The sequence below is a fragment of the Sinocyclocheilus grahami genome, unplaced genomic scaffold, assembly GCF_001515645.1.
Source record: "Sinocyclocheilus grahami isolate Dianchi unplaced genomic scaffold, SAMN03320097.WGS_v1.1 scaffold1933.1, whole genome shotgun sequence".
Taxonomy (NCBI): domain Eukaryota; kingdom Metazoa; phylum Chordata; class Actinopteri; order Cypriniformes; family Cyprinidae; genus Sinocyclocheilus; species Sinocyclocheilus grahami.
The window spans coordinates 55,848-74,534 of NW_015507112.1; the positions used below are offsets into that span (position 1 = coordinate 55,848).

General features: G+C 36.6%; 1 protein-coding gene across 1 annotated transcript in view; it reads right to left on the reverse strand.

The window, feature by feature from the left end:
- Positions 1-18,687, reverse strand: part of LOC107573399 (complement C3-like) — a 65,271-nt gene that overhangs the window by 41,780 nt on the left and 4,804 nt on the right. Inside the window, exons 2-14 of the mRNA XM_016259836.1 lie at positions 14,897-14,979; positions 14,709-14,796; positions 14,011-14,113; positions 13,766-13,886; positions 13,569-13,684; positions 12,657-12,860; positions 12,335-12,526; positions 12,099-12,260; positions 11,881-12,010; positions 9,115-9,287; positions 4,706-4,912; positions 4,528-4,585; positions 4,258-4,341 (exon numbers count right to left, since the gene is read on the reverse strand). Coding sequence (XP_016115322.1) covers positions 4,258-4,341; positions 4,528-4,585; positions 4,706-4,912; positions 9,115-9,287; positions 11,881-12,010; positions 12,099-12,260; positions 12,335-12,526; positions 12,657-12,860; positions 13,569-13,684; positions 13,766-13,886; positions 14,011-14,113; positions 14,709-14,796; positions 14,897-14,979 — 1,721 coding nt within the window. The remainder of the gene's footprint in view (positions 1-4,257; positions 4,342-4,527; positions 4,586-4,705; positions 4,913-9,114; positions 9,288-11,880; positions 12,011-12,098; positions 12,261-12,334; positions 12,527-12,656; positions 12,861-13,568; positions 13,685-13,765; positions 13,887-14,010; positions 14,114-14,708; positions 14,797-14,896; positions 14,980-18,687) is intronic.

Here is an 18,687-nt window from a genome sequence, read left to right on the forward strand (position 1 = left end):
TTCTGTCCTCTGATAAGCATTGTTCAGGACTGCCATTCCCAAAAGCTTGAATGCTTTCTTATGATACTTTTGGGAGACGCAGCCCTGTTTGAATGCACTGTCAGCAGTGAATGAACACTCTCTGTGATGGATCAGTTCTGTCTTGCAACATTTGCGTGTCTTCAGATGAGCAGGAAAATAGTTCTATCCTACACAATTACTCGCTAACAAAGGTTATTCGTCCAATTCAATGCATATTGTACGCATTATTATTATTATTATTATTATTTTTGTTAAATAAACAAAACCACTGGTAAATAAAACGCACCTTAGTATCGATATTTTTTGTTTGAGTATCGATCTTTTCGATACTCGCGTCAGTATCGATATATCGATACTTCGGATCGATACGCCCATCCCTAACAAACTATACTTCAGAATGTGCCGAGGATTTGAGCGCTCCGTCGGCTAATATGAAATGATACTCCTACACTCCGTGGATGTTTATCAACATATAAATGTGTTATGGACTAAATATTTCACTGAATTGGATAGTCTGGACCCTTTACAGTGTAACTACACCATTTTTTTTGGAATGTAATGAACTAGTGGACTAACAAGAGGCTTCATAGGTGAGTTCTTTCAGTTTTGTTATTGTTTATTTGGTTGTTGTTGGTCTGACAAAGACACTGATTGTACCTGCTGTGTTGATTGTATTTTAAAATGGTTTGCGTCATTCGAATCACAACGTATATGACACGTTTACCTTTTTGTGTGTGCGTGTGTGTTTCACGAAGTTAACCCTCAAAGTATGCAGTGTACCACAGGCGGCACACTGGATGGCTATTAAGGCAAGTCATTTCACTCAACAGCCATCTTTGAAAGCCTCTCATGCAGCTATTTCATTCATGCAAGTACAGCTCCTATCTCTTTGAATGGGGAAACACCAAATTCTCCCAAGATGTTCACCAGCCATAGGCGTAATTTGCGGGTGGGACATGTCCCCACCACTTTTTGCCAGGGTCAATACTGTCCCTACCACTTTTTGAAAGTAATTAAAAAATATATTGCGGAAGGTATGTATTAAAGGGAAAACAAGATCCACAAATCATTCTTCATAATCTAATTAGGGTGATAAAAAAGCACAAAAAAAACCACAACAACATTTGACTCCTTACGCATGCATAACTGGTGCAGTGCAATAACGACGTGATTTGCAGCTGTCACACTTTTCGTAATGTCATTAGGCTATAGCATTTTATTTAAGAAATGGAGAGCTTCCTTGTGCTAAGTAGGCCTGCCCTCTACTAAAGGGGATTTTTCTAGTCAACTAGTCGCACGTTATTTTAATATTATATAATAATATACGTTAATATATTATATAATAATATATTAACCATACTTCAATATAGGCTATAGGCAGACGTATTAGGCTAAAGCCTCAAAGCACCGGCAAAGTAATTATGCACGTGTCGGGGGAAAATAAGACATTTTAATTATTTATTAAAAAACTAGTGCTTTCTGAGTCAGTGTGCAAAGATTAGGTTGCCGAATGCCGACGCTGACTCGCCATCTCCACATGGACGTGCCTTTAATAGAAATGCACCTTTTCATACAGACTACAAAAGTAAAGAATATTACAAAATCGAGTGGGCGAGTTTTCTTTATATTTATTTTATTATTCATATAAAAATTATAATAACCTGTTTTGGATATATTTACTATTAATTGCAGAAGGTGCACTCAGCAAAAATGACGTGAATATTGATGGTTTTCACGCTTAAGTAAAGTAAAAGACCGCTTCTTAAACCAGAGAAGGTAAACATGTTGGTATTCTTGTGTGAAAAAACAACAAAAAAAAACATGCAAGCACTGTCACCAGCAGCAAGTTTAGTTTTACTTTTCTTTTTGTTTTGTTTTCATTTTGAAAAGCTTATCTTTGCTGTTTACCTCACGTTATGCTATATGGAGGCTCTCTTTTTTATTTTTTTTGATTCCTCAGTGTTTGCTAAACGTTCTGTGATTTATTAGTCATTATATAGCCTAATACAGCGTGTAGGCCTATGCCATGCCTCATCTTATTCGTTTTTGTTAATAATGTTTTGTAAGCTAGTTTGTCATTGAATCTTACTGTTTTATTGTTGTTGTGCATTTTAATAAAAAATAATGAATCCATCTTTTTTTGTATTAAAAGGTGAAAGGTGTATAGATGTAAGCAAAACAGACAATTATATTTTATTGTAAAACCTGATAAGATCGTGAAATCGAAAGAGAAAGCATCGGAAGTCCAGCTTATAACATGGCAAAAGAGGAACTCCGTTCACAAAATTGAAATCACAAATGATACTACTGATGAAAAAGAACAGGTTGAATGTTAACTATTTTCGTTTCCATATAACTACAAACTACGATAACAGTTAATCAGCATGCATTGATTAATAGCAATGTTGTGGTGCAAAAAAAATAAAAACAGTGCTCGTGCAACCAACTGAGAAAGTTAATCGCAAAAGAGCGACCAGTGGAAAGAATGAGTCTGGAGCCCTGAATTGCCCAGCTCCCTCTGTCAATGATCTAGCTCTCCCTCAGCACCTGCGTTCAAAATTATCTGGCGCCGCCCCTGGTACATCAATGTATTTTTGAAAAGCAAAAATTAAGTTTGTCCAACTCTAAACCCAGTCCCCAAGTAAATTAGGTTATTAAATAAAAAAAACTAGCAAAACGAGTTGCGCGATGTCCCCACCACTTTTCAAAGCAAAGTTACACCACTGTCACCAGCTTACGATTACAGTTCAAATTTGAAAGCAACAATGAAATCTGACAACTTTCTCATAAATGTTATTTTAAAATAATTAACATAAAACTTTGCTATTAGTTTTGAAAACAGCTGAGGAAAAGCAAAAACTAAAGTATCATTTTATGAACTTAATGTCTAATGTTTTTAAGTTTGCCCTTCATTACACAGCGCTCTTGTTGTTAGGATGACAAAAAGCTTTAGTTACATTTTCAGCCTGTTCTGCCTCAGTACTCGTCAATGTCAGAGTGACTGAGCTGGCCAATCAAATCTATTATTATTATTTTTTAATCTATTTATGTCAGTTGTTTCCCCATTCTAATGTTGGATTTCAGTTTAGATTTGTGATATTTTGTGTTAAAGTTTTTTTTTTTTTTTTTATTTTTTTTTTTCATTTTTTTCCCCATTCTAATGTTGGTTTTTAGTTTAGATTTTGGATTTTTTTTTTTAAAGTTTTTTTTTTTTTTTTTTTTAACTAAAGTTTTTAAAATCCATCTTTTATAGTTTATAGTTCAAGTTAATTTTTGCATATGCAGGTCTGGGTTACATTGGTTACATTGGTTAAATTGATACCTTAAACACATAACCTCAAAATAACAACTTTAATATTTTAAACTTTAACTATAGTAAAGTGTTTGTTCAGATACTTTGTCGCTTGCAGATCTCGGATGCTTACACAAGCCTGGCCCTTAACCATGGTTTTATTATAATAGTGTAGTAACCATGTTTCATGGTGTATTGATAACCATTTGTATAACCACAATTTTACTACAAATATGTGGGATTACAAATTTAAGAATCTGTTTAATATCTGATGATTCTACATCCTGACATAATAATAATAAATGAAAAACTAAGGTGATCTTCATTGTATTGGGCATTCAAGGTGAACATGATGGCATCTGGTTACTGATTAAATTCAATGTAGTTTCCAGTGAGCGGGTCTGCAAGTCTCTGATCTTCCTACTGAGAGTTAACTACATGTGAATGTTTAAACATCTTAGGTTCTCGTGGCCAGGTGCAGCTTAAACCATTTGGGTACTGTTATCTTTGGGCAGTAGGTTTGCTGAAGCTCACAGTCAGGGTTGATTTTCTGTATTGTCTTAAGATGTTTTCTTTAGGTGGTCACTTCTGAGGCTATGTGTTCGGTCAACACCTTTAAGGACTGCCCAGTCCCAGGCTTTGTCAGACTTTTGATGCCTGCAGCGCCACACAGCGTGTTCTCAATAAAGAGTCCTGCTGAAGATACCCAAGAGTCTCCTGGTCTTCATTTCTGAGTTTCCAACAAATACCATGCTTGAACTATGGTTAGTGTAGCAAAACCATGGATAATTTGTGGTTAATGGCTTAACTGGTTAATTTCGTAAGGGGTCAAAGGGGCATAAAACTAAACGCATAGAATTATAGAGCTATAGAATTTCTTAAAACGCACATACAGCTTTAAAGAAATACTCACTACACATTCATAAAATCGTCTTTTTCCTTACCAGTAATTGCGATGTACGTGTCAGCAGGTGTGTCTGGAAGCCGTCCAGTTGGTATGACAGATTTAAAAACTAAAGGTTTTTCCCCTGATGAGAAATAGAGAAGAACAGCAAGATGGAGGAAAAGTCATGAGTCTGGATTGGCTGGAAATATAATGAAATTCATAGATGTTATATATATATATATAATTACCTGAAAGTGTAATGTGTGTAATGTTCTATAACAGAAATATAACACAGTGATGTTATTGTGTGCTTCACAGTAAATCTCACCATTCTTAACAGGATTGAGCTCCACATTTTCTCTGTGTGAAATCAGCACACCCTCAGACTGAAAGAGAGAGAGAGTGTTAACTACCTGTGGTGTTTTCTGTTCTTGTATTGATCATTATACTAACAAAAGACCAAATCAAATTAATCAAAAAGTGACAGAATTTCCCATCAGACGTACCACCACCTTCAGCGGCTTACTCACTCCATCAGAGAAATCAAATGCTGCAGCTTTCACCTCAATATCATGATTTCCCAGCGTCATGGGAATAATCACATATGAAACAGCTATGCTGGAGCCTTTGTCAACAGATACTGTTGTTCTGTATTTGCCTTTCTTACTGGCAAAGCTGCAAACATCTTCTGTCTCCATGAACTCCACACACACCTGAATAAAACAGGAGAATGAGACTCAAATCACTTAAATATCTAGAGTTAACTTCCTCCAAAAATGCATTTGATTTGAATATAAAATGTATGATGGAGGAGGACATTTCTGTTTTCCGGGAGTCTTGCCAAGCTCGGAGCCCTCTCCCTGGACAGCACGCCCAATACGCATAACCTTTATTTAATTATAAGAAAGTGTGAACTCGCAGTTTTGCACGCTCATGAATCATCTCTTGACTAAGTGCAGACGCGATGTACACAATTTGTACAGTGTCCCAACTTTTTTGGAATTGGGTTTGTGTATATATATATTTTCTTGCCCACCCCCGACTCAAGAGTCAAATGTCGCCCATGATTGAGGTCATGTACATATATTGCGCGATAAGTAGATATATTGATTATTGCGACAGGCCTACGTGAAGTTATAATGACTCATCACCTGTTACACCGATTGCATTAGAAACTAATTGCTCTTTATCTGTTTATTATAGAACCACACACATATCACAAATATCACAAAGTATACAAGTATTGTCAGCACATCCAGTGCATCACTACACAGACGAGGATGTATATCTATGGACATCTGCATGTTTAAGTCTGTGTGAAGATTACAACAAGTCCAATCATCTGTCTGCATCGATCCCTTCTTTCAAGTAAACGTTTCCCTGAAACTATTGGGACTTAACCGAACTGAGAATTACCTCACTACAAAATCTCTGCATCTTTGAATCCTGGTTCTTTATATTGATTGTTTATTGTTTGCGCAGGCCTACACGGTTTGTGTTTTATTTAGTATGAATGTGCATTTCTATACTGGCTCTCCAAGTGTGAGTAATCAGTTCATTTCTGTTTGCTTAAGCAATACATTGAGTGAATCTTAATTCATGACTCTGGCTCTTTACTCCTCTCCTGGTCACTGGACATTAATTAGGTATTCTGCCTTCTAAAGTGATTGATACCGTAACAGTAATCAGTGCATTGTACAGTCTCTAATACAATCCATAAGGCAGTAATGCAATATTTAGTAACGCGTTACTATTGTAGGGATTTCTAGTACACGAACGGACACTGCTATGCCACTATCAGCCATCATGAGGTCCGGATTAATTTAATCAAGAGATGCCACAGAAATCTTTTGTATGAGGACCGCATGATGCCTCGTGATCCAATGAAAAGAACTATTATATGTATGCACAGGAAGCGGCTATGTTAATCACGCCCTCGGGCTGGCAAGCACGGGATATCTATGCATGACTGTCACATGTCTTGTGACCACCTACTTCCTGCCCTGTCTGAAACCCTTACAAAACTGACAACAAAAGAAACAGAACCTTGCATGGAGATTTTAAAAGATAAATAGTTTAAAAAGTAGTGAACATGTATCCATTGCATGTGTTATGCCATATATATATATATATATATATATATATACAGTGGGGAAAAAAAGTATTTAGTCAGCCACCAATTGTGCAAGTTCTCCCACTTAAAAAGATAAAAAGATCCTGTAATTTTCATCATAGATATACCTCAACTATGAGAGACAAAATGAGAAAAAAAATCCAGAAACTCACATTGTAGGATTTTTAAATAATTTATTTGCAAATTATGGTGGAAATCGGGAGAAAGCTTGTCTTATTCGCCGAACATTGGTGTTAGTGAAAAGTTTATATTCTGTATCATCCTCTGGTGATAATACTTTTATCAGAAGTTCTCAAAAACTTGCAGAAATACTCGCCACAAACAGCATGTGATTCATGCATGATAAGGAACGGTATGGGGCGTGGCTAAACCCCGCAGCCACCATCTGATTGGACCACGACCAGTGGGCTGGACAAAAGTCAGCCTGCTTAAAATGGACACAACGCTCTCGCTCGATGCTTGCTTTTACTCGATCAAGACGTCTGGCTTTCATTTTGGTAACAGCGCTACAATCGCTTCTCACGCCGTAACATCGCACAAGCGAGACCATCTAAGAACTCAAACACTTCAGAGAAACACAATCTTCAAAGAACGCAAAGTCTTGCAAACTCAGGCTTTCAGCAGGACTGCTGAAGCCTCTTCTGTAACCCGGCAACCGGAATATACACTGACATTAACTTTTTGCTGGCCGAGTAGCTGATAGAGTGTAAACCATTTAAATTCAAAATCAGTCTAATCAGGTCGACTTCGAATCTTCAGATCCGAGTCCTTTTAAAACCTGAATGAAATAATAATAATTAATTCCCTACAATTAAAATTAAGTAATAATTTCATTACACTATAATTAGATTTTTTAGTAACGGAGTAATTTAACGTATTATAATTTCCAAAATAGTAATTAGCCTAGAGTATAGTTCCAGTTAATTTGACTGGTAAGCGCATGCGAGGCGGACACTACAAATGAAAACAAACTCAGCATCTGAAGTCATTTTCACATTTCACACACCGTTTTTTTAACATTTGTATTATTTTATGTTTATTGAACGCAATCAAATATGCAAGACTTCTTGTGCAGTGCTGAAATTTGAGTACTTACGAATGTTCTCATTAGAGCACACCAATTGTAGACATTATGAAATATTCATTATGCATATATTAATTTAGTTCTAACAGTTCTTTGGGAGATTGTGATGAACTAAGATGTCAGTTTTTTTAGAGATTATTAAGTGAGCACTCTTTGCTGGCATTCTGCCATGCCAAACCATGCACGCAGCAGCCTACGCTTGCTTTTAGTTAAAAATAACAGTGGTTTGTGAATGCTGATGCTTTAATAACAAATATTTTATCTGAAGCGTTTATGTTGGGATGTTGTGGCTAGGCAACACAAAACTTACTTCTTCATGTAAATGTCATGGATGTACAGAAAAGTAATATAACTAATTACTTTTGAAATGAAGTAATCAGGACAGTAACATGATTACTTTAAATTACTGATTACTGATTATTCCTTTTAAATTACATTTCCAGAGAAACTTGCACAACACTGTTCATAAATTATTTGACTCAAGAATAAATGGTTACTGCAATGAACATAATTCAGTTACAATAATAAAGCACCTCTACAGCAAATAATGCAGTGGCTTCATTCAGTTAAACAATTCAGTCTCAGCATCTGATAGTATCAAATATAACTAAATCAAAGATGTTTCGAAGATGAATTAAAGTCTTAAAGGTGAGACAACATGAGGAAGAGTAAATTGCATTTTATTTTTGGGTGAAATATCCCTTTAACTCACTGCTCGTGTCTAAAAGTCTCCTACTTGCCCTTTATTGGAAGTGGGTAGATCAACCACCTCCCAAAGCCAACTCTCAGGGAAGTGTGTACGGGACTTAATCTCTTCAGAGTCTGTATAATAGTCATCATCATCATCATCATCATCTGTTTTAACAGATAAAATAATTAATTAATGAGGATATAGACCCTTTAGAGCAAATTAACATGTCAGATAATGAAGTCAAAACAAATACAAAAACAGTACAAATCGCTTCAATCAAGAATTAGTTAATATAGAGATAATTAATTTTGTCATTCTTTCCAACAACTATCCACTTTTACTGTTACAGAATTAAGTCCTGTTGACACCAAGACTGCTCGGTGAAAAAAATTGTTAAAAAGGTATCTGCTTAGACCAATGTCAAAAATAAAAAAGGCAGATAGGCTGAATAAAAATGTAAATTCACTCTTTGACAGCTGGTGATGCTTACAGACAGAAATAGCCTGGTTAGTCATATTTTATATAACAGCAATGACTCTGGGCCGTGAGATGGAAACAGATTAGAATGCTTTTTCAGGGAAAAAAATAAAAATACAAAATTTAAAATAGATAATGTATACAAATGCATTTCATCATTATTCTCTTCAACGACTACCCACTTTTACTATGATCACAATTACAAAGTATTTTTGAAACAGTTAAACACTGTAGTAAATATTCTCACATGCAGCCCTAATGCAGCATCAGTGGCTGTTTATGCAGGATTTGAGACAATTTTTTTAATAATGAAAGCTCAAGATACTATTTATAAAAAAAAAAAAAAAGATATATATATCTAGGAAATATAAGAATGCCAACAGTCCAATAATGCACATAATAAACAAACTGCACAAGCAGCTCCCCTAATGGTTTGAGTTCAATGGTCTGGGTTTTGTCATGCTGCTTTTCTTTTGACATAATTAAAATTTTGTGACAAATTTAATCACATAATGTATTTACTGCGAGCCAGAATCTGCTTCTCCTGCTTCTCTTTCATCTGGTTGCAGCAGTCCAGGAAGGCCTTGACACACTCTTCACCATCGATGATGTATGTGGCTCTTCGTTCACAGGTGTAGCCGAGTTTATTATCCCTCATCCCATCAACGCAACACTGCTTCAGTTCACCGGAGTATTTACCAGCTGAGAAGACAATGTTAGTGTAGAACAATGAGGGAATAGGAGAACATGATGAGAACTTAATGTGGAGGAGGTCTAATGCTATTTCATGCATTCTGAATTATTTACACTGTTTAAGAGTTGGATTGCCATGTTAAACATGGCCAAAGTTTCAAAAAGCTATTTGGACGTATGATGTATTTTTGTACCAAATATACTCCTTTCGGGTTCGTACAAGTTTCTGAACTTTTTTTTTTTGACCATGGTGCTTTATGACGTCATGAAGGGAAGAATTCCTTTTATGAGCACTTCTCCCGGAAGAGAGTGCGCACACATCAACCAGAGCGAGAACAAGAGCAGCCCATCAATGTGTTTCATTCAAGTTATGCAAGTCATCGGCAGCGCAGCACTAGTGCTCGAGAAGAATGTCTCCAAAGAAGTGTGTTTTTGGTTGTGAGGGAAAGATAACCTTGTTCAGCTTCCCAAAGAACCCATTGTTATGTGAACAGTGGATGCAGTAAGTTTTTTCCGGGGCTGCAACGGAGTTTCGCAAGTGTCCCAGATAGCTCACGTTCATCTGCAAGATGTCTGTTAAAGATCGCTTGATCTAGAAAGCATCTGCTGTGTACAAACATCTTATAGACGTCTTTAAGATGCCAGTTTTACATATTCTATATCTTAAAGACATTTCTAAATGTCTATTTGGCATCTGATAGGAAATGTTCTATAGACGTATTGCAGATGAGCAAGCACTCTAAAAAAATAGTCTTGCAGATGTAAATGCAGACGTCAAATAGACGTCTCTGTGATGTATGTGTGCTATCAGGGGTGTTTGGTTGTTCCCATCATTTCGGTGTCGAATGTTTTATAAACAAGGCCCAGTTCAGCGCTGGATTTGCACATAGTTTGATACTGAAAGATGGAGCTATCCCAGCGATAACAGATCCCAGTCATGAGTCAGAACCGCAGGTGGTAAGTTAAACTGCATCAGATTTCAGTGTTTTGATGGCAATCCGCACGTAAGTGATCGTGACTCTTTAGCTCCGCCCCGTGGCACGCCTCCAGGAGCTTGGCTGTTTTCAGAGAGAAGCGTAAAGCTGTATCTTTCTTTTATAAATCTGATAAAACTAAAGACTCTTCGGAGATATGAAAGATGCAATACAACTCTATAGGCGCTCAAGTGATTAACATGAGATTGGCCGAATCTGTGTTTGTTTTGTCCTCTATAGGGGGGGAAAGACAAAGTACCCTAAAAATGTGAACATTGACCTAAAAAAATAAAGGTTTAGGATATTTAACACAGAATCTGAGTAAAGTCCATCTTCTCACCCAGTGTACTAGTGATCTGCAGGAGACTCTCAGATCTTCGTTTTCTCTTTGCAGGAACGGGACACTCGGGCACTAGAGGACAATTCATTAAAAATATATATATATAGTTTACTGTAAAAAATAATGTTAAAGAACACAAGAGCATTTAGATCAATTGAGTAAACCTAATCAAATAAATTCCAAAAAAAACAGGCAACTAAGACACAGGGAACCAAACAACAGGAAAGTCATGGCACAACATTCAAGGTCTGACCAAAGACAATAAGAACAACAGGGCAAAATAACAGATGTGAAAAGATTAACAAACAAACAATAAATAAATAAGAATAAAGTGGTTGGTTCACCTCAAGTGGTCTAAAACAAATGGTTATATTGATGTTTACAGATATCTCAGCTCAGGATGGCTCAAGCTCCTTTGGACAAAAACTAATCTAAAAATATATCTAGAGCATGTTTCAAAGTACAAATTTATATTTAAATCTGCCCATATACATTTTATACATTCTTGTTGCTTAGACTTCTATAACTTAAGTACAAATGATCAGGAACGGATCATGATTGCTCAGGGTTCCACATGTAGTAATTAATGTTTGTAAATCAGGTCCAAAACAGTGCTTCTCAATCAGGGGCAAATTTCCAAAAGGATACCTAATAAGGCTTTTATTGAAGTGTCTGTAAATGTTGAAAACTTTGTTGTGGGCCATGACACAGGTGAACACTGTAGTTCAAAAAAGAAAAGAAAAAAAGAAAGAAAAAAATTGTGATTTTGCAATAACAATACAGTGAGGTAAATTACTTAATTTGAAATTGGTAAGCAACCTCCATTGGAACACTTGTAAGTCTAAGCATATTACACATATGCCACCTCACACTCAATATGTCAATATTTTTTCAATCATGTCATGTTTTGTGTTTTCTGTTGGCTGTTGAGAATCAGCAATAAAGTACCATATAAATTCCTTCCACATATATATATGGCAACTATTGAGTAGCATGGTAGGCTATCTATTTAAATGTCACAGTAAAACGTTATATATAATTATATTATTGTGTAGTCATATTAGGCTGTTTTTTTTTTGAGCTGTATTGAGTGGATTCTGGTCAACTTGAACACCTCTGATTGGTCATTCTGTTCAAGAGATCAACAGGTATGTCTGTAATTGGCTGCACTGCTCAACACTGCAAACAAACCTTTGACGCTCTCCAGAGCATAAACACAAATACTATTGTTTAATTAATAAATCTAGAATATGATAATTAGCTCAAAAATAATGAAAATAAATTGTACCTGTTCTGGTGTCGGTTCCTCCTGCAGTGTTGGACGCAAACATCAGACCTGCATCAGTGAAAACCCCCATACTGTCCCTCCCACCTCCTGCTGTACAGCCGGTGTCATGCTTCTCTATGACGTCCCAGATCTAGAGGTGCAAAAAAGACAATTATGTATGTTTTGTGAAAAACAGTAACAAGATGATTGTGCCATAACATCTGAAAAAGATCCTTCACCTGAGTCTGAGTGAGTCTCTTCTTGTTAAGGACTTGCACAGCCTTGTCAACCACCACCAGACCAACTTTAGCTCCAGGATCTCCAGTTATCTGCAGCTTGACCTCTTCTCCTGTGCCATAGATATTCATCTTCTCCTTCTCCTTCTTCACCTCAATCTGGAGCTGTTATTAAATGAAACACTGAGTCAGACCTAGTTGTTTGGCACATCATCTATTTCTTGTGATGGTTGACCCACCGTTCCCATGCACATGTCCTTCACATCGGCCCAGACTGAATCAGACACCACCTCAGACGAGCCCACATGGTAATAAGCCACAAAGCGGAAGGACGGCACCATGTCTTTGGTTACAGGCAGAGACAGAGTCACTAGTGATTCTCCACTTCGCTTAAGCCTGTCTGCTTTTACAATCTGACCTTTACTCAAGATCTGAAAATGAGGCAAAAGTGAAAAGACACTATATGGTTTCAAACACAAGCTATGGTAGTTCATCACATAATGACATGATAAACTGATACATTTATGGTGCAGCTGAATAAGAAATAGCCATAATCTTTACCATGTAGGTGAAATATTGACTTCTGACTCCTGGAATCTGTCCAGTGTTTAGATTCACTGTCATTGGACCACCGATCTGAAGCTCAGCAGAATCAATGCCGATGTGCAGGTAGTTGTTGGAGCTGCCTTTGGTCTTGTAGGCCTGAGCCGTCATCTTCCTCACTGCCTGCTGATTGTCTTCTATCTCTGGATCTTTGGTCTTTGCCTGAAAAGAAAAAATACATTGGTTTCTGATGTGCTGTGAACAATATGCTCTATTGATTGTTTAACAACTGTTAACTGATCTATTCTCCACTAGATCACCAGTGAAACTGACTGAACATCAGTGCTGTTATGATGGCAGGTCTTACAGTGATGTCCAGTGTTGAAGATCCTTTCGGAGTGTTGACTGTAACCTTCGCAATGCCGTTGTCTCTTGTTCGACCTCTGACCCCTCCAGGATTGACCTCCATTTCCACATTTACAGCAGGTGTTTGGTCAGGATTTGTTACATAAACCTTTTTTAGAAGCCAGACAAAAAAAAAAAAACGAATTTATGTTAATATATTTATGCAGTTGTTTCTACATCCTTTTAGGTTTTTAACTTTCTAGCTAACAATTGCTCTGAACTGTAAATTAATTCTGATTCTGGAAGATATCTGGGATTAGGGATATTGTAACATTATTGGTAAATTACCATTTTATAATGCATGAACATGCTCTTTAATTGGTTGCTTCAGATTTAACATGGGACACTTGGATCAGCCATTATTAATTGGGGATGTTGGAGATTAATTGTATTGCTGTGTTTGGGATATTTCTGGGCTGCAACCTTTTGGCCAGTGGGTTTGGCATATTTAGCCAGAAAAGCCAATCTGCAAATATTACAGTAATTTTCTGAATTTAACATGTAAAATCGGAAACTGTTTTATACCGAGACACTGAAGGGCATCCCAGGTTTGAAGAAGTGTGGTGTTTTTTTGAAGTGGATGGTGTACGGTGACGTCACGATCTGAATGCCTCTCCTTTCTGCTTCCACCATTTCACTGCCTGAAACACACAAACCATTAGCTTCTCATACAATCACACACGTGCAGGTAAACATGTGCATACAGATCTGTTGAGTCTTACCACTTTCTGTTAATAGACTGACTGAAACATAGATTGATCGTCCAACCAGCTGGTTAATGTTTGGAAAGGTGTCAGTGATCATCTGATTGGTCAGTTCTGCAGTACCCTCTCCTTCCACGATCTATTCACACATGAAAAACACAGCAACATCAGTCTACAAGACACAATAAAAAGCTATTTTTATTTAAACTGTCCTCTAGGTGAGGAGAAATGTGATTTTTGGTGTCTAAGTTAATGTCTCTCACCTGAACTTTTTGCAGAGATGCAGGAATACTTGTTTTCTTCTCATCTTCCATCACACCAAACACCACAAACGCATTTCCATCCACCTTCTGTCCAAACAGGTACCTATAAAAGCACATTCAGTTTCTGCTTTATAATCAATAGTGACATTGGTTGTCCCTGATCCAAATCCACATTCAGTGTACTGGGATAAAAACACAGCTTGGACCTTTTGTGTTCCACAGAAGAACAAAAGTTGCTAATTTGTGACCCTGGCTGTGAAAACCCAACTAAAGTAATTTTTTTGTGATTTACTGTTTTCTACATAAAATCATCTTTCATAAAGATGTAAAGAACATTCTGTGAAAATATAAGCTTTGTATCTTTAATATTGACTGGGTAAGGCCATGTCAAAGATTGAAATCATAGTGAAATTAATGGTTGAAATCAAACTTTGATGCTTGTTATCTCATAATTCGATTTTGAGAATTTAGCCTGGATTTCACAGACGGTCACATTTTATCTGATCTGACAAATTTACAGTTGGTCTAACTTAATGGTGGTATTCAATATTCAGTGTCATATTCAGTGATATACAGTATCTGACTAGAATAAAACTAGGTCATTTAAATGTTACTTATGAATAACATGTAGGAATGGCAGGAAAATATTTGGTTGCTGATAGTACATTATTTTGTAGCAGAATATATTTTTGTCTTACTTGGCTTCAATGTCGACTGTCAGACTCTCATCACCCACATAGAAGAAGGACTTCCTGGGCTTTAATTTCACTTCAAATGTTGGAAGCACTAAAACCAAACCAGACAAAAGACACACTAATCAGTAAATACATTCTTTGACTTGTTATCATATGCTTACACAACTAGAGTTTGTAGACACAGGTCTTACCATATTCTCTGACCTCAAAGTCTGCAGTAAACTTCTTCTGAGGAGTCTTTGAGAACAGTGTGACCACCTTCCAGATCCCAGGACTGAAACAAACCGAACACATCCAGAATCATTCACATGTCTGAGACTCTGAGTTCAGGACATTAAAACAGGTGATAACAGACCACGAGCAGCTAGGGTTCTGCTGCTGTTTATCAATACATTATTATTAGATATTGACCTGAAGCAGATGCCATAGACAGATAAAAATTAAGTTTGGTCACTTTACTCAGGTTAAATAGCACCAGTCCTGATAGTGTTTTACACACCTGGCAACATCAGGGATAGCATACTTTCCGGAATATATTCCTTTTGCTGGAATTATGTTCTTTGATGAAATTGTGATGCCTTGTGGATTCTTCAGAAACAAGACAGAAATCACTGGGTCTGCTGAGATCATCAAATGCTCATGACAGCTGAAACATCGTGAAAGCATGCGTGTGTGTGTGACATAACAGTATGGAGTTATATAAGAGTTTACCATTATTTTCACTGTGATTTTAGACTCACTGAGTGGTTTCATGTTGGGCATCAAAGAGAAAATCCTGTAAAGAACTGCAAAAAATGTTATGCATTCTTTTTTTCTTCATCTTTTTTTATTCATTTTAGACTCTTAATTTTTCAAACAAACAATGTAAACATAGAAATTATCAAGTATGAGTTTTCTTAAGTTTGGAGAAAATCAAATTAATCAGGCCCATGGATAGAACGTTATTTTGCATATAACAGTAAATCTCCATGACATATTGTGTGCTGTAAAAAAAAAAAAGACATTATATTATTGTGACAGATGAAGATACTGTATAGACAGATAAAAAAGTACAAGAAGTGTCTCTAGGAGTCACTATACAGTTTTGTCATATCATTGAACATCAGCCTATCTGACCCAAAGTCTAGGGTGGCCATATGTGCCGTTCATACGGGACACGTCCTGGCCGGGACTTTTATATTGCCTAAAACATCCAAAGTAGTTTGACCAATAACATGCAGGTATTGCATATAATCGATCAAGCATGGTGCGTGAGAAGGTGAGATCTACAGAGAACAATCAAAGTGATGTAAATACATTTTATGGACTCATTTAAACACCCTAATAACTTAATGTTTAAAATGCAGAACTGTTTGGTGATTATTATATTATTATATTAAGGGGCCGTTGAATGCTTGAATCTGATTGGTTGATGAACGTTCTAAGGTGTGCAATTATTTTCAGGGAAACGCACGGCTAATGTAGTTCCAGCTAGGTCTCGACCACAATTCATGTCCAAATCACTTTGCCAACACATTTCAGTTATTTCAATGGTCCTCACAGCCTAAAACAGCAAAATAACCAAAACCCACAGCAAATTATAATATGATGCTTCAGTTCACCAATGTATAATTTAAAAATTGCAAGAAATATATAGGTAACAAATAACTATTTCTATGTTCATACATTTTATAGAGAGTTTTGTGAATCAAACAGGAGATTCATATAGATCTCATAAAGTTTGGAAAAGTTCACTTCAGTCCAATTCAGATTTCCCATAAATGACCTGCAAAAACCGGTTGTGTAAATTCAGCCTTTGGTAAATTGGAAGCTGCTCTGTTGATCTTGTAGGGGTCGAAAGAAAGGTTTCTTTCTTAATTTACATTGTTGCAGCGCCTGTTTTCATCCTCAGTCTGAAAGCTCATTTTTAGCTGTCTGTTTTGAGTGGTCTACCTGATCAACCCGAACCACCGACTTGTGCAGGATGTTTTACAGTAGTAGTAATTATTGATTGTATACCTCTCTTACAGTGCAGATGTGATAACTGTGTCATGTTTCTACATCACAGCAAAAAACAATGTCCATTAATATACTGAACTGCATTGACTCAACAGTTACAAATCCAAATGCAGAATATCCTGTCTGTAGTTCAGGACTAGCAGTGCAAAATTCAAACCACTTGTGAGCTGTGATGAGATCTGTGAATGAGGCCACTTTAGAAAGATGAAATCTGTATCACCATCAATAAATAACCAACATCACCTGATCACATTTGATTTTTGGTTTCCTTTGCAACAAATAATGTGCACTGTAAAAACTTGTGCAGTTAAATAACAGTAATTTACTGGCAGCAGGGTTGCCAGTAAGGTACTGTTAATTTACAGCTCTCAACCATTAATTTACAACTCTTAATTTTTACAGTGTTTTACCGTAATTCTACGATGGAAATTAACTCTGCTCCCATTGCTTCAAACAGTTAGAGCTTAAAAACTAGCATTCATGCGATGTTAGTACTGTGAGCTTATTTCATTTCAGTCCACTGAGAAAGAATATTTCTTAGTATAAAACTGCAAACACTTAACGTGTAACAGCAAAATAACTAAAAACATGACTTTAACTCAAAATCATTGCAGTTCACTGTTAGCTATAACACACATGTGCGAGATGAAGTAACAAAGAGATCATTACTGTATCAGCAACTCCACAGTTACTGTCTTTAAATAAAGCAGCAGAACATCAGTGTCTGTGGCTCATCATTGACTGAAGCACAGGCTCTACTCTCCAGCTCAATGGTGACCCACAAAACTGCATTAAACTTACAGATGTCTCTTGTGCCAAAACACAATAATACCGTTCAGTTCAATATTTACTCTCCTTATCAGTTCATGACTTTGCATAACTTTTTTTCTATGAATGTTTACAAATATTTCAGTCAAATTAACTTTTTTCATTTGGTAAATCTGACTCTTACGTTTTACAGTATATTGCTGTTTTTTCCTGGACTTAACGAGAAGGGTGTTCCTGCACAACCGGAGGCTGCAGTTTCAGGACCGCAGTTCTAGGACCCTATTCTTTTGTAACAGCGCCACCTACCGAATCGGATCACTAAAGATGGATGACATGGACAGCAATCAGAGTGAGTAACTTTACCGATTTTCAATTAAGTTTTATTTTATAAAAACGATGCAAAGTTTACATATCAAACGTGAGAACTGCTAAGAAATAATAATGAATTTCCAATTGCTAGTTTTATTGATTATTAGATGTTCTTAATTTGTGGCCATGATTTGACATAATAAATAATAAACCTTGTTGACATAATGTCTACAATAAGTAAATCTAGCCAGCACATTAATTAAACTTAAAAAGATGATAAAAGCATGTTGATGTGAGATGTGTCAGATTTACCTGTAGCTTACTGTATTAGTGTGAAAACTTGTTTGATACTCATTGTTTTAGCATATTAGTTAAGTATAAATCATCTTTCATAATTAAACTGGGCTCATTGCTTGGTTGCACCACAATATGTGTTATTAGCCTGTCCTTTTGTCAGTACTTTAGATTAATCTGGTTGATGTTTGAAAGGCATGGTCAGCGGTCTGCCTTCTGGACTGATGAGGCCAGAATCTTGCTCCAAGGAGCTCTTCAGCCAGTGTACAGAGTGCGATCTCAGAGGAGATCCACATTCAGGCTGTCCATGACCACACTGCAGAGGTAAAGAGACTGCTGGACTTCATTGTGAAGTTACAGGGATCTGAGGAGCGTTTAGTGGTACTTAAACAAACAATGTTCACATTTAATCATCATTACAAACAAACTCATAGTAAAGGTTCACCAAGGGCCTTAATTAGGAATAACATTAACAATATCTTTTAACTTTGCTGCAAATTATTGTATCTTTATCTTAAATGTATCAATTTCCTCAAAATAACTGTTTTTGCAGCATGGTTTGCCCATAGTACTCAACGGGAAGCCCTCTAAGGTCTCATAAGCTAACCTCCTC